Here is a 15,533-nt window from a genome sequence, read left to right as displayed (position 1 = left end):
AAAAACATAAACCAACCTGTAGGGGAAACAGAAATACGAGCTGAGGGAAAATGGGGAATTAGGACTGACCGAACCAGCCAACGGGAACAGGGGATACAGGACCGACTGGAACACGTCGAGGACTGACGAGAGAACAAGAAACAAGGATAAGGTACAAGATGAACTTAGGGACTAAAATAGGGAGAGAAATCAAGTATGTTAATTCAGGGCTGGTGTAAATAATAAAACATTAATGAGCAAACAAGGAGGCAGGGTGAGACATAAGACCGAGAAGCATGCTGCGCTCTGGAAACAGTGCTCTTACAAGCAGCCAAAACATCCGATTGGCATGAGCGCACATCACAAAGACTATGAGATGATATACACTCATGCCAATCGACAAACAAAATGAGAGCAGACACTTGTGTGAAAGTTTGGCCACACACACACTCGACACCTTACCGATGTGACAGAACCTCAGCACAAAAATGAAGACAGTTCACTTCCTGGGCGCATGGCACAAAGCGAGCGCAACGTACATCCGTGGACGCAATAGACAGACACAAAGAGCGACATGCACCCACCTCAATAACAAGGAGTATGAATGTCCGGGTCCCAACACAGACCGGACATCATACTCCAGACACGGAACACAACAGTCTGAAGAGCGTGTGACCGGGAATAAAATAGAGACTGGGTGCTAACACAAGGACAGACATGGGCATATAATGCCATGGCCCCGTCAGACCAAAACAGACAAAGAGACGGGACCGTGACACTTACTGAATGAGGCTTGCTTTGTAAATAGAGTAAGCTGTGTGCTCACCTTTGCTATTTGCTGTTCTCTGTAAGTATTCCAATCTCTACACTGAAACACCTCAAGCGACTTTTGGATTTGCATGTGTTTGATATCCAGCGACAATGTACCTTAGTGTTTGTCGATCTCACACCAGTTAGACTCTGTTACCTACTATATAGCTTCTGCATTTTATAACCAAATTGGAATAACACAGTCTAAATAATTTGATTGTGGAGGAGAGAATCATGACTGTTCAGATTGATAGGGAATCATGTTTATCATATTATAATATTAAATATGTCCTGCTTCTCGGGGGCCTTTTGTCATGACATAGCAAATAAGATGATTCACTTTTGCCAATTCTGGATTTTTAGTGTCCAGCTGATCCTGCTGAGGTTTGATGATTTACATTTATGCTCTTAGCAGATGCTTTCTTACCAAATCGACTTGCAATAGAGTGCACATATTGCATATGTTGTTGTTACTAGGACAGATTGCTAAGAGTAGAAGTTGTTGCATGCTAGATAGGCTTCAGAAAACAAGAAAAAGACAAAGATGAAAAAACAAGAAAATAAAAAACATGACAAGAAACCCACAGTGTAAATTGCAAATCAGTTCACTGCTGTGGGGAATAATGAGACATTTTCTTTTTAAAAGCCCCCATGAAATAAAAAAATTGTCATTTGTAGTCAAAGTTTTTCTAGCTAGTCAGTCCACTGGTGGCCATCTTTGGCACCCTCTCGAGCAAATATTTTTCTATGTAAACAAGTGGTGTAGGAGCCTAATTTTGCTTTTGTTCAGTGACAATTATTGCATGTTATGTGTTGCATTTCAATATTTGAATATTTGTGTTTGATTGTAACTTTCTTTCTTTGTGTATACTAATTAGATAAATATTCTCCATATTTACATTGAAATATGTTATACGTAAATTGTGCACTGGCCATTTAAGAATTGTGACTGTAAGGGAGGGTTGTGCGTCCTTTATAGGAAATATAGTGGAGTCGCACAGTTTTCTTTACCGCATCCGTGATATTTAGGATTTAAGATTATATTTTGTTTCCTTTCTTTTCTTTGTTTGATTTACTAACGAGTCTGGATTAAAGGAAGAATTTACATGAAGAAAACGGTGCATGTAAATTGTTTTTATTGGACACGGAGCGAGTTGACTGAAATTCTTGCGATGTGCACTCACAAGTGGCATAAAAGAGCAGTTCCTATCTACCTGAATGATGAAAGAACTAAATCTCCAAAACTTGGTCAAGAATATGATCAAAAATTTTTTTTCAAATCAGCAGTATAATATGACAACACTGGTATCATAAATTGTGCAAAAAAAACATGCGATGTCTGTATCTAAAAGGTGATTGGCTCTTTTACCTGTATGGCAGGACTTGATTTTTTCATCCGTTGACTGTTGGGTGTTCCAATTTTTCCCATCCATCCATCCATCCATCTTCAACCGCTTATCCGAAGTCGGGTCGCGGGGGCAGCTGCTCCAGCAGGGGGCCCCAAACTTCCCTATCCCGAGCCACATTAACCAGCTCTGACTGGGCGACCCCGAGGCGTTCCCAGGCCAGTGTGGAGATGTAATCTCTCCACCTAGTCCTGGGTCTTCCCCGAGGCCTCCTCCCAGCTGGACGTGCCTGAAACTCCTCCCTAGGGAGGCGGCCAGGGGGCATCCTTACCAGATGCCCAAACCACCTCAACTGACTCCTTTCAACGCAAAGGAGCAGCGGCTCTACTCCGAGCTCCTCACGGATGACTGAGCTCCTCACCCTGTCTCTAAGGGAGAAGCCCGCCACCCTTCTGAGGAAGCCCATTTCGGCCGCTTGTACTCGCGACCTAGTTCTTTCGGTCATGACCCAACCTTCATGACCATAGGTGAGGGTAGGAACAAAAATTGACCGGTAGATCGAGAGCTTTGCCTTTTGGCTCAGCTCTCTTTTCGTGACAACGGTGCGATAGAGCGAGTGCAATACCGCCCCTGCTGCCCCGACTCTCCGGCCAACCTCCCGCTCCATTGTCCCCTCACTCGTGAACAAGACCCCGAGGTACTTGAACTCCTACACTTGGGGCAAAACCTCATTCCCTACCTGGAGTACGCACTCCATCGGTTTCCTGCTGAGAACCAATTTTTCCCATACATTTTAATAGAAGTGGCCCGTCTCTGCGTAATAGTCTCTGCTTGTAGTTTATATCTGTTAGCTTTTAAGTCATCTACATGCTAGTGTACCCTAAAAACCATATTACAAAAATACTGATGACTCACACTGCATTTTGTCCAATCAAATGCACTCTGGAACGAGTGTGTTCTCCCCCCTAATACCACTTACCCAGGGCTGTGCACTGTCTCAGTGTTTATATCCGCGACTCCTGCTGAATGCATTTAGTAGTAGAAGTAGTAGTAGTAGTTGTAGTAGTAGTAGTCCTTTATTGTCACATAGTAAACCAGTGAAATTGGCCATCGACGTGCTCTACAATAAGGAATAGCCTTTCTATGGACCCCCCCACCAGTCCAGGCTTGGGACAAAAGGTCCAGTTGTCCTCGCTATCCGAGGCCCTGCACCTACCTCTGACTAGCGATAGTAAGTAGCAAATCATGTATTCTGGCTATTTAAAAAAGAGGCACAAGCCCTTCAATATGTCCCACCCAAACTTCCTGTTTCAATAAGAAAATGTATCATCACAAGAAAGAAAACATAGATCCTCAAGCTAATTCACAGGAAATTTATGTTCATGGTCATTTTGTGCCTATTAATCAGTACACATTATTAAAAGAAAAATTATAAAAATTCTCCATAATTTTTTATCAAAATGTAATGCTGCACCATATGTCAACAATCCCTCTTATGTATTCTATTCTTCCTGTTTCCCCTTACATTTATGCTGTTTCTCAAACTAAAATGGGTTGCGAATGCTGTTTCATGTTGACTGAATAAAGTATGATGGTGATAGTATAGATATAAGATAAGATAAAAGTATGAATGCAAAATTAAGTACATAATACAGTCAGAATAGTGCATGTATCTTGTGCTTGTCAAGCCCCCACTCTGCTCTTTATTTTTGGGTGGCATGGACAAGTGTGAGTTATGGATGTAAGGACCATTAAATGCTTTGTAAATCCTGTGCTTCCTGCTGATCCAAAGCTGGACTTTTCCCAAAGGCAGAGGCTGTGGAAGTGGGATTAGAGATATTTTTAGGGAGGACAGGGATTTTTTTGTGTATTAAAGGTGGAGGAGGTAGAGTCAAGAGTTAGCTGAGGTGGAGTAATGTTACCACAGAAGCATGTCAATTCTTAATTACATAAAATCCAAACATAATACATGGCTCTAATGAGGGAGTTCTCCAGTGGAAGGTCTGTCGATGCACTTCTCAAAGTTCAAATTTTTTTAATAAACCCGTTGCCCAGGCTAACACACTCAAACAAACCTTAGAGCAACCTCAATTGAAGATGTATGCCAAATAATACTTATATGTATATTGGATAAGCAGATTTCCTTGAATCCTGGTGAACACACAAAATCCTTGCATTAAAACTAACAAACGTGAATGATCTTGCAAATCAGTGTGGAATTGCATTCTGCCTTCATGCCTCGAACATAAACATGAGCACTTGATTGGTTAAGACCTCCGCTCATGCATAAATAATTAGTAGCGGAGTTATCTCACTCAATCCACCACCTATTGCTTTCGATTTCTGCTCTGGGAAAAAGTGGTCTGTAACATTCTGCTCTAGCATCAGTTTCCCAAATCCAAACCTTAACTATCAGTGAAGTGCAAAATAAATAAATAAATAAATAAATCATAAAAGTGTATTGCTGCATTCATGCACAGAGAAACCTTCACTTAGACTTAACAGGCTTATAATGCCAAACATTGAGCAGATTATGTTTTAAATTAGTGCTGTTAGTTGAAAATATTTAATAGCGATTAATCACATGATTTAACATAGTTAATTGTGATTTATCTTAGATTTAGAAAGTGCAAAAATGTGACTCTAAATATACTTTTCCTGTCAAAATGCATTTAGTTCCTTTTTATAAAAGAAAATAATATGCAATAATAATGTTTTATAAACATATTCCAAACAAATCATTCCAGAGTATAAAGATAGAAATGCACTAAAATAGTACCAATTTAAGTAACATTAAAGGAGACCTATTATGCCCCTTTTTGTAAGATGTAATATAGGTCTCAGGTGTCCCCTAGAATGTGTCTGTGAAGATTCAGCTCAAAATACCCCACGGATCATTTATTATACCAAGATATAAATGCCTCTTTTTGGGTGGAATCAAAAACACGCTGATTTTGTGTCTGTCTCTTTAAATGCGAATGATCTGCTGCTCCCCGCCCCCTTTCCATAAGAGGGCTGTGCCTTTACAGCTCGTGCTTCAGTTACTACAGCAACAACATATCAGAACCTATATGACACACAGCGTAAATACCGGAGTTCAGGCAGGGCTGGAAAGGGAAGAGATCCACGCGGTGGCTCATTTTAGCTGATCGCGGCCCGTTTCGCCCACTCGGTTCTCCCTTTGGACACACTTTGGTGCCGATCAGGGGCAGACTGGCCATCGGGAGAACTGAGCGGACCGGTGGGTCGGATGCGAAATGGGCTGCGAAAATGCTCTGTATGCCAGATTACATGTCCAGCTTGTCCACTGCGTCTTCAGTGGCTCTGATGCCAGGAGTACATGAAGACTCTTATGTTCACTTTTACAGCCAACAACAGAACACTAATGACACTTACGAAGCTGACATGGAATCGCTGTGTTGTGTGTTTGTTTGAGGTGTGTGTGTGGTGAGACACACATATATAATGTGTATAATGGTGACTTTCAATAATATATTTGAACTGTAATGCGACCTGCATAATACGGTGTGGAGAAGACACAGTGCTTCTGCCTGTTTCATTGTATCACGCCCCCTTGGAATTAGGTGGGGTTTGGTAGCCTATCACTGTGTGTTTGTGGGGCATTTTAGGCTGGCTACGTGTCACCTAGACATGCCTGCCTAATGACTGCCCCTTTTCTCTTTGTTGTTTTGATATTAGGCTAACTGCTTGGCTCCGGTACCCAGTACTAATGTTAGTTCCTTTTTATGTGACAGCGGTTGTTTGTGTGAGTCATATCGAGCTCTGCTGGCTGACTGCTGCCTTCCTCCAGTCTGCCTGTTCCATATACCGCCAGTGTATTCGCGGCTGTAATTATAGCAGTAGCTCCAACACATTTGGTATGTGAAATCATTAAATATGACGGTGATTGAAATGCATACAGGTTTAATGTTTTAATTGTTTGCCTTTTTATAGGTGAAATAAACTGCTCACCAGTATGTGTCTGTCTGCATGGAAGCTGCATGGCTGAAGTCCGGTTCTGCTGTTTTGTTTTGTTTGTTTGTTTATGACCCATTTAGTTTTTTTGGTATTTTCCACTCAAATCGCTGCAAGTGCTGTTTTGGGACTCTCAGAGACAAGTGTGATCCTTGTCTCAGTATTTGTATATCTTGAACCTGTTTGAAACTATTTTATATTGTTATTGTTTTTGTGAAGTTGATCTTAGCAGGGTGATTTGTCATCAGCTCTCTCCCTTTCTTTGAGCTTCCCCTTGTTTGAGTTTGTTAGCTCTGTGTCCTCTTAATGGTGGCCAGAGTTTGCCTCTTTGTTTTTTTGGTTTAGTATGATTATTTTATTGTTATTTTATTCCCCCAGGACACAGAGCAAAGGTTCCACCCTATTCTAACCAGTGTTCAGCACTCACACGGAGCTGAATAAAATGTTAAAATCTAGTGTGAAAATTGGTAAATGCATAAATAACTGATTACGAAACTAGTTAAACATTTTAAATTATTTGAAGGCTGTTAATGCATTCAATTGATTAGCTCTAATTAAATACTATCACTGTTCCAGTTGCTGTCTTCTGTCTATATTGGCAGCAGCCTACTACAGCAGCATCCTAACTGAAATGGAATCATGTCATTTTGGAGTGCTGTACAAAAACAGCATTTAAAGCCCATTCACACTGCCCAAACAGACACCAACAAACTCAAACAAACATAAACATTCTAAAGTTGACTCTTGGATTTAGAATCTTAAGAAGAAAAGTCACAATAAACAGTTTTTTTTTTTAATTTTGTCAGGTACCCAAATATAACAGGAACAGCTGTTAGCATATTCTCACATTGACCCAGCTTACATTCTCAAGGTCAGCCAGATACCTCTCAAAATTCCTCAGCAGGATTTTCTCTGAACTATTCCCTGACCTCTACATACACAGCTCATGGGGTGGTCATTAATGTTGTGGTTAACAGCTGACTCAGAGTTATTGTCCTATAACCTCTTTTTATTGCTTTGTAGAATCTTGCGGTGTACATAAACCATCAATCAACATCTCAAGCTGCTGGTTGTGGACACAATGGCACACTATAGGATGTTTTTAGACAAATGTTAAAATGAAATACCTACTAAAAGTTCAACTCAGTCTAGATTGGGAAATTCTGAATGCCTGAAATGTATATATCTGGCAACCAATGCATTTGTTAATCTTAACCTTATTGGTGCTCAACAAGTATAGTCCCTCCCCTAGTCATGTACCTTTGAAGACACATCTGTACAGCCTTTTAGGAATCTGGGCTGTTGGGAACAGCTCATGACATCAAGTACCCCTTAACTGTTTTAGGAAGCAAGTGTTTAATGTAAGTATTAAGCATGTATGTTTATGTTTGTGTGGCAACTGCTGAGCTTTACCTTTAAAGGATTTCATCCAGCAATTCTCTGATTTTCTCTCTGGTTTGGTGTCTCGCTGTGATAAACTTCTGGTCCTTGGGGATTTTAATATTCATTTATGCTGCCCGTCAAAGCCATTGGTTAATGAATTTCTTTCTATTATTGAATCTTTTAATTTCATACAACATGTTACTGGTCCTACCCATAAGAAAGGTCATACATTAGATCTTGTGTTATCATTTGGTATTTCTGTATCAAACTTGGAAGTTTCAGATGTGGGCATTTCTGACCATTATTCAGTGGTATTTGATGCTGTTTGTTCTTATATCCATCCAATCTCTTCTCAGCCTTTACACTATGCTAGGTCCATTAATTCTAAAACTGCAAACCTTTTTTCGGCACAACCCTAATCCATATACATCGACAATCAACAGGGGAATGGAGAAACAGCAGGGTTTAAATACACAGGAGACATGATGATGACAAATGACGATCAGGTGAGCACAATGACACAGGGCTGGCAGTGATGAGGGCCGGGAATCATGGGAACATAGACCATGTTTAAATTTCGATGTTTCTGGCCAGATATACCAACATATTCACTTTATCTGGTTTTAATAAGCTGCGGATTGGAGTAACTACACTACCCGCTGTGCTGAAGACCCGCTCTGATGGAGTACTGGTAGCACATATGCACAGATATTTCCGTGCTAATCTTGCCATGAACGGAAACCTTTTGTCGTTCGTTTTCCACCAAGTCAGCGGGTCCTCTTCCCCGTCAATGGCCATTTCCTGCAGGTACATGGTCATTTCTGCCTCGACCTTTTGCTCATCAGTGAGTAAAATAACAAAATTATAGTTTTTAAGTGGAAAATAGTATTTATGTAAAGAGATATATTAAAATAAAAAGTGCACAACTCTTCTTAAGTGAAAGCTAAAAAAAAAATGCTTCACGTGTCGTGCAACCTACTGATAAAGCGCCGACGAGTCATTAGTTGGGTTAGTAAAATAACGAAATTATAATTTTTCATATAATTTTTGAAAAGTATATGAAATTATATAATCCCCCGCCCCACCCCACCGACGATATCATCGTCCATCGCGGTGTTTTACTGTCAACATCGTCAACTGCCAATTTAGGGGACATCGCCCAACCCTAATATGGATGCTTGTTTCGTGTTAGCTTAATCGACAGCATGTATTAAACCCAGAATATGCCTTTTATAGTGAGGGCCTGAAAGATAGACGGAACAGTTCCTCACATTAGGAACTTGAGGACAACATGAATAAAAGTTTTATTTATGCTGCTTGAACTCTTAGTAAAAGTAGGTCTGCTTTCATAATGAGATCAAAGATCTGGCACCATCTTCTAACACCTGCATTTGCTAAACAGCCTTAGGGTTGGTACCTGCAGAACAGTCCAGCACCATTTGCCAATGAAAGGTCACAATGGACTTGATTATTTTGTACTCTGGGTATGTTAGCCCTGAAGTTTTAATCTCATTTGAGGGGTAAGTTGTGTCAATAGATTGTATCATCCCTTTGTTTACAACAGTTTTTATTACAGAAATTGCATTACATTGCATTCCAGCTGAGTGGAATGTTGTGGAATAAATTGTAAACACAATGTGCAATGTGTTTAGCTAATAACTATCATTACTGTCATATAATTGTGGCACTTGGGATGGTGATAACCAGAAGGTTATAATTATGAGTTTGTCAACAAAATATTCAAGTCACATCTCTATTAAACCATGCATACCAGCCACTTCTGGTACGAGAAAAAACAGTCACCAAGAACATCAAAGTACGGCCAGATGGAGCAGTATGTTTTGATCACACTGATTGGAATCTGTACAAAGAGATGTAGATGAATATGCATTATCTTATCACTGGCTACATCAGCAGGTGTGTAAATTATGCTGATGTCACCAAAACATTCAGGCCCTGGCTGAATACTGACTTTGCACTCTGGTGACCGACAGTAGACAACCTCTCGGCTGGCATAAAAAAAAACAAGTCCTCCTACGGCATGCAGAGGCTGAATATAACCAGAGCTGAGGTGAGGAGAAACTTAATGAAGGTAAATATTCACAAAGTTTCCTTCTGGCATGCCTGGCCAAATGCTCAAAGAAGGCAGTTACCTGAAAATGTCTTCATAGACATATTCAACATCTTCATCATTTATGCTATATTTTACAGGCCAAAGCGATCCACAAAATGACCACATCCATCCCAGTTCTAAAGAAGACATCTGTATCATGTCTGAATAAGTAAACTTACTTTAGAACATTTCTTTTTTGTGCCCCACAAAAGAGAAAAATCAGTTTGGGAAAAGTTTGGGACAAATTGAGGGTGAATAAACAATGGCAGAATTTTTATTTTTGGATGAAGTACTCCCTTTCGCTCAGCTTTCAAGACAATCAAAGCTCAAACCCTGGACAAAAAACTGTCTTTGAACCAAGAAGCTCATGTATTTAGGATCGAGAGCCGCCCAAGGTTATGTACTTAGTCTGAGATTGCCGGTCTTGCACTGAGAATCAACCTGACTTTACCAGAGCTCCTCCCACAGGGATATTTCTAAATGTTATAACACCCAACTGAGAGACCATCCACTATTCTGTTTGAGTGGAAGTCAGTGGAAGAGTGCCTTAGTACACATTTGTGTGGAAACAGCTAATTGTTTAATAAACTGTCAAATCTGTCAGATAATGTATCTTTAAATGTCTTTGGCATGACATTCATTTAGAAGAGAGCTATATAATTTATCTTTAAATTCTTTTATGGTGTATGTTCTTAACAGATAATGTGATGTTTAGCTTATTAAATTAGTAAAACTGGCCAAAATAGCAAGTGGATCCATGGTGCCTGCTGATACTTTATAGTGTTGCAATTACGGTCTTTTGACAGTGCCTCACTCGTCAAGTTGACATGAAGTGGGTGGATGGCATGAAGCTATGGCCAGAGGTCAGTTACGTTTATCTTATTAACTACTTTGAGTTGTTATGACAGCCAACAACTGCACAAGTTGAGCTTGAACTCCTTTTCAAATTCTACTCCAAACTAAAACTTAAAATGGTTGTTCTCTGTCTGGATTTTTTTTATTTAAATTGTTTATTTTTTTACATTGCTTTAGAAAACCAGAAAACTGTCAAGCAACAATAAGAATCTTTATCTTTGTCTTAGCTCTACCCAGTGGTTGGTCATGTAAACTGTGGATAAAAGAGGTCACAGGACATATTTAGGATTTATTTACGACAATAGACATTCTTTTTTGTGATCTCCGCCAAAGGTGACTGGCTTCAGTAAATCTTAAGTGATGTAAAAGAGATTGAATTTTTGAAGGTGTACATGATCCAAGTTGAGAGTTGTTGATGTTACACTTTCTCCGTTGAAACAGACACAGAGGTTGCAAACTCCTTTTATACATTATACAGTAAGAAAATTTGGACACACCGCATGGACAAAGGTGTCTACTCTAAGGATAAATGTTGAATCTTTGTTGTCCAATTGACTACATAGCTATGGAATGCTGGAGTGACTAGATATTTACCTGGCCCTGTTTTAACAAAGCACCCTTACTGGAAGTTCTGATTTAGGTCTTATTCAGGACTATACTGATCCAGATCGTTAAATGTCAAAAACTTATCTAGGTGTAGTTTGTTCTGAGAATAGGTTCTTGCCTTGTTTCATAAGTCCAGAGACCAGCCAGAGTTCTCTCCACATTATTGAGCATACTCGCTTTGACAGAATCATGGCATGCGCCGGCCAAAGTGACGTCTTTCACTTCCAATCTTTGAAGTTAGAACTCATGGCACGCCTGTGTACTTGGTCCTTTACTTTTTTGGCTCTCTTGCCTTGCTGAGACAATGTATCTACAGTTCCCTAATAGAGTGCCTTTTGAAACATCTTTTGGCTCATAAAATGAAGCACACCGTTGCCTGCTCAATGGTAGTGGAAGTGAGCTGAGCTTTTTGTAAAGAGCTTCAATGTGACGGTAACGCAGAGCAGTTACTCACATGCCTTCTAATATTCAAGTCAGTCTAAAACCAGGGCAAATTATAATTATTTTTTATTTTTATGATTATTAAAAATATTATACACTATATGAGAAGGTGAAAAGAGCTTTTCAAAGAGCTTTTCAACTTTGAGAACCTCACCACGGTTTCTAGACTTGGTTACTAAATGCATGTCATTCCTGTTACCCATATAAAATACATTATTTTAGCTTACGGTGTCATCTCTAAAAGCCCTCTTGTTTCTATTGTTTCTGTTGGTGGGACATAACTGAGCTTCTGTCTTTGATCTGCCTGACTCGTTCCTTTCTTTACACATACAGCAGGGAGCTTTTGTATCGTAAGTCTGTGTGAGCTCCACAAGGTACCTTTGGGCCTCATAGGGAATTTACAGGAGAAGAACCCCCTGCTAACATAGTCAGCATATAAAGGATGTCTCTCTTCGTGAAAGACAGATGGTGGGGTTTACGGGGGTCCAAAAGGACAGGAAAGGTGACAGTTGTGGGCAGATTGCTTAAATTTAACAAACATACACACACACACACACACACTCACACACAAACTTTTTTTATATGATTGTGGGGGCTCCATAGACTTCCATGCATTTTAAGGATTTTATAAAGATCTACCGATAATTTCTATCTAATTACCCTCACCCTACCCCTAAACCTAATTGTAACCTTTTTGCATTTTTACATAAAAAAAAAAAAAAAGAAAGAAAAGCATAATTTAGTATGTTTAATAAGCCATTTCCTGGGGGCCTGGGTAGCTCAGTGGTAAAGACGCTGGCTTCCATCCCTTGAGTCTTGTGTTCAGGTTGTGGTGAGTGACTCCAGCCAGGTCTCCTTAGCAACCAAATTGGCCCGATTGCTAGGGAGGGTAAAGTCACACGGGGTAACCTCCTCGTGATCCCTATAATGTTATTCGCTCTCAGTGGGGCGCATGGTGAGTTGTGCGTAGATGCAGCGGTGGATGGGGTCGGCCTCCACACGCGCTATATCTCTGTGGAAAGCGATCAACGAGCCACGTGATAAAATGCATGTGTTGACCGTCTCAGACGCGGAGGCAGCCGATTGAGGCGAGTCACTATGCCACCACAAGGACTTTGGGAATTGGACACTCCAAATTGGGAGAAAAAGAATGTACATATCCAAAAATAAATAAATTAGCCATTTCCCTTGCGGGGACTGCTGGCTGGGCATTTTTATACTGTATGAACTATAGGTTCTTTCCCTTAAACCTAACACTACCCCTAATCCTAACCCTCACAAAAACCTTTCTGCATTATTACATTTTCAAAAAACATCATTTAGTATGTTTTTTGAGTGATTTGAATTATGGGGACACTAGAAATGCCCTCATAAACCACATTTATATCATAATACCCTTGTAATTACCAGTTTTTGTACACAACACACACACACACACACACACACACACACACACACACACACACACACACACACACACACACACACACACACACACACACACACACACAGATAGCATGCTGTTAATTCAGGCTTGTCTGTGATGGACCGTGTCACTGATAAAAGCATGCCTGCTTGCTCCTCTGACCGTGTGCCAAACTCTGCTGCTCTTTACTGTGTAAGTGCTCTTAAAAGCTTGTAGCAACAACCAACATTGACTTGTATAATGAACTTTTGATTCACGGTATGTTTTGTTTTAAAGCTTCAAACATTTGTACACCTAAAGTTGCCCATTTAGTAAGAATGGAGAAAAAGCTGGTTCCTTACTTTTCAGGAGCTTACTGTGATTTTATAACCTCTTTAACTTTCTTAAATTGTTTTATAACTGTGTTACCATTCATATGGTACTTGAAATAGAATTTTTGATGCATGTGCTGCAGTTAATCTTCCCCATAAAGCCTCTAAGGCAATCTTGAATTGTTTCAGATCCCCATCTACTTTCTTTGCTGTGAGTTTCTCACTAACTCACAATGAACTTTTGGCACACACAGATAAATTTACTCTTGACAATAGGAGTTTTAATTCGTCCATGCTAAAGTCCTTTATCTAAGTTTGGGAGATTTCATAGATGGAAAGCAGCTGGTAGGTTTTGATGTTCATTTTAATTTAGTTGGACATAATAAGGTTTAAAATATTGCTCCGTCAGTGTTAACACCAGTTCAAGACTAGAGTTGGGATCCAATAACTGATTCTTATTCAGATGCATCTTTGTCTGGTTTTTTTTTTGGTTTTGTTTTTTTTTACAGCATAATTTTCTACAAAGCCACTTTTAAACGTTGCGTATTGTTGGGCTGCAACTAACGGTTATTTTGAGAATCGACTAATCTAACGATTATTAGAATGATTATACGACTATGCAGGCGATTATGCAATGATCAATCATTAGCTCTTACCTGACTATTCAGCTTGTTACTTGAATTAAAAGGTTGTATTAAACGTGCTTACTAATAATAAAGAGGACAAAATAATCTGTAACATAAAAATGACATTCACTGAATTACAAGGAAATAAACTTCTCTGAAATTCTCCTAAAGAAAGTCTAAATATCTTATATGTTGCTTCTCAGGTAAATGTATCTTGTTTTAAGGATTTTTGGATATTTAAAAATCTTTCAATTTTAAATACTGTATTCAGCATTCTCCGACAACTATTTTTTCTTTTGCAGTATTGCTCCAAAACGTATTTTTTTGCAGTGTATAATGGACAAGAACTACAGACTCTCACATGTTTGTTCACTTCGATCCATCTTTAACGCATAAAAAAACCCCTCTCTCTTCTTAATAGAGCTGCATATTGCTGATTTTTTTCATGATAAGATACACACCATGACACATACAGTATATTATGATTCAATACGTCACGAGCCATCACATTATAATCTAGCTGCAGCAAATGCATATGAGGGACGGGCATCCCTGCTCCAGAATGTGCATCAGCCAGGTGCAGTTTCAATCTCTCCCACTTAGATTGGGTCACTTCATCCGACTCATAGAAGTGGTGCTGATCGCACAGAGAAATGCCAGTTTTGGAGTTTGCTTATTTACGTGGCCCGCTTCCTTGTTATCTGAACTTTAATAAAGGATGCATTAAAGATGTAACGCTGGGGTGTTTCCTATTTCCCTTCATACTTTGCGATCTACATAACTTTTTAGGCTGTTTGGAAAGTTTGGAGTGCGTCTTGACAGTGAGCTGTGTCTTCATCATTTACTCGATCTGAAGTGCTCCCGCGTGTCATCATTAGTTTCAATTGGGCTCATGTTACGTTAAATGAGATCAAACGACTATTCGCCAAGTTTTAGTTGACATTGTTGATAATGCTGACTAATTGTTTCAGCCCTAGTGTATTGTAAAAGTGCTATACAAATAAAAATGACTTGACTTAAGTACTGGAAGTTGAACTTCTCAACTTACAGTTCCATAACGGTTCTGGAACATCGGCAGAAATTGTGTTCTAATTATTGCCATTTTTCCCTCAGAATTTATATTATTAATTATTGTTACTTTTTTTTTAATTATTTAAATTCTTTTATTTTAAGTCAACATTTTTTTATGTGCTTTAGGTGTGAACTTGATGTTTGATTACACCTTGTGTATACAAGGTGTAATCAAACAACATTTTACAGGCAATCCTCTGAAAATGATACAAACTTAAACACAGTATTTGCATAGGTTTAATGTGGGTGCTTTGGCCTTGTTTTACAGGGGGTAGCGAGCCAGACGGAGAGTGCTTATTTTCTGCCCGAATTTGCACTTTCTCCACAAGGAAGTTTTCTGGAAGACACAACAGGAGAGCAGTATCTTACCTATCGCTTTGATGACCAGGTCAGAGACATTTCCCTAAAATTCACACTGACACTTCCCTAAAAATATCAAGCTGGGTGATTATTAAACCGGAGTCATTTTGTGACTTCCTGATGTGGTGATATAATTTCATATTTTTCCAACTGTGGCTCTCTATGATCATGGTTCATCAACTTTCAATATAATTTGACACTTACTGAGCAAAATATTGTGAGACATCTAGG

At 39.4% G+C, this 15,533-nt stretch overlaps 1 protein-coding gene across 1 annotated transcript in view; it reads left to right on the top strand.

The window, feature by feature from the left end:
- LOC127658428 (ADAMTS-like protein 3) overlaps positions 1–15,533 on the top strand; it is a 233,453-nt gene that overhangs the window by 17,961 nt on the left and 199,959 nt on the right. The window contains exon 3 of the mRNA XM_052147719.1: positions 15,211–15,330. Within this exon, the coding sequence (XP_052003679.1) occupies positions 15,211–15,330 (120 nt within the window). The remainder of the gene's footprint in view (positions 1–15,210; positions 15,331–15,533) is intronic.

Source organism: Xyrauchen texanus, chromosome 2 (assembly GCF_025860055.1).
Source record: "Xyrauchen texanus isolate HMW12.3.18 chromosome 2, RBS_HiC_50CHRs, whole genome shotgun sequence".
Taxonomy (NCBI): Eukaryota; Metazoa; Chordata; class Actinopteri; order Cypriniformes; family Catostomidae; genus Xyrauchen; species Xyrauchen texanus.
Note: the sequence above shows the minus strand (reverse complement) of the source record. Positions and strands in the feature narration are given on the sequence as shown.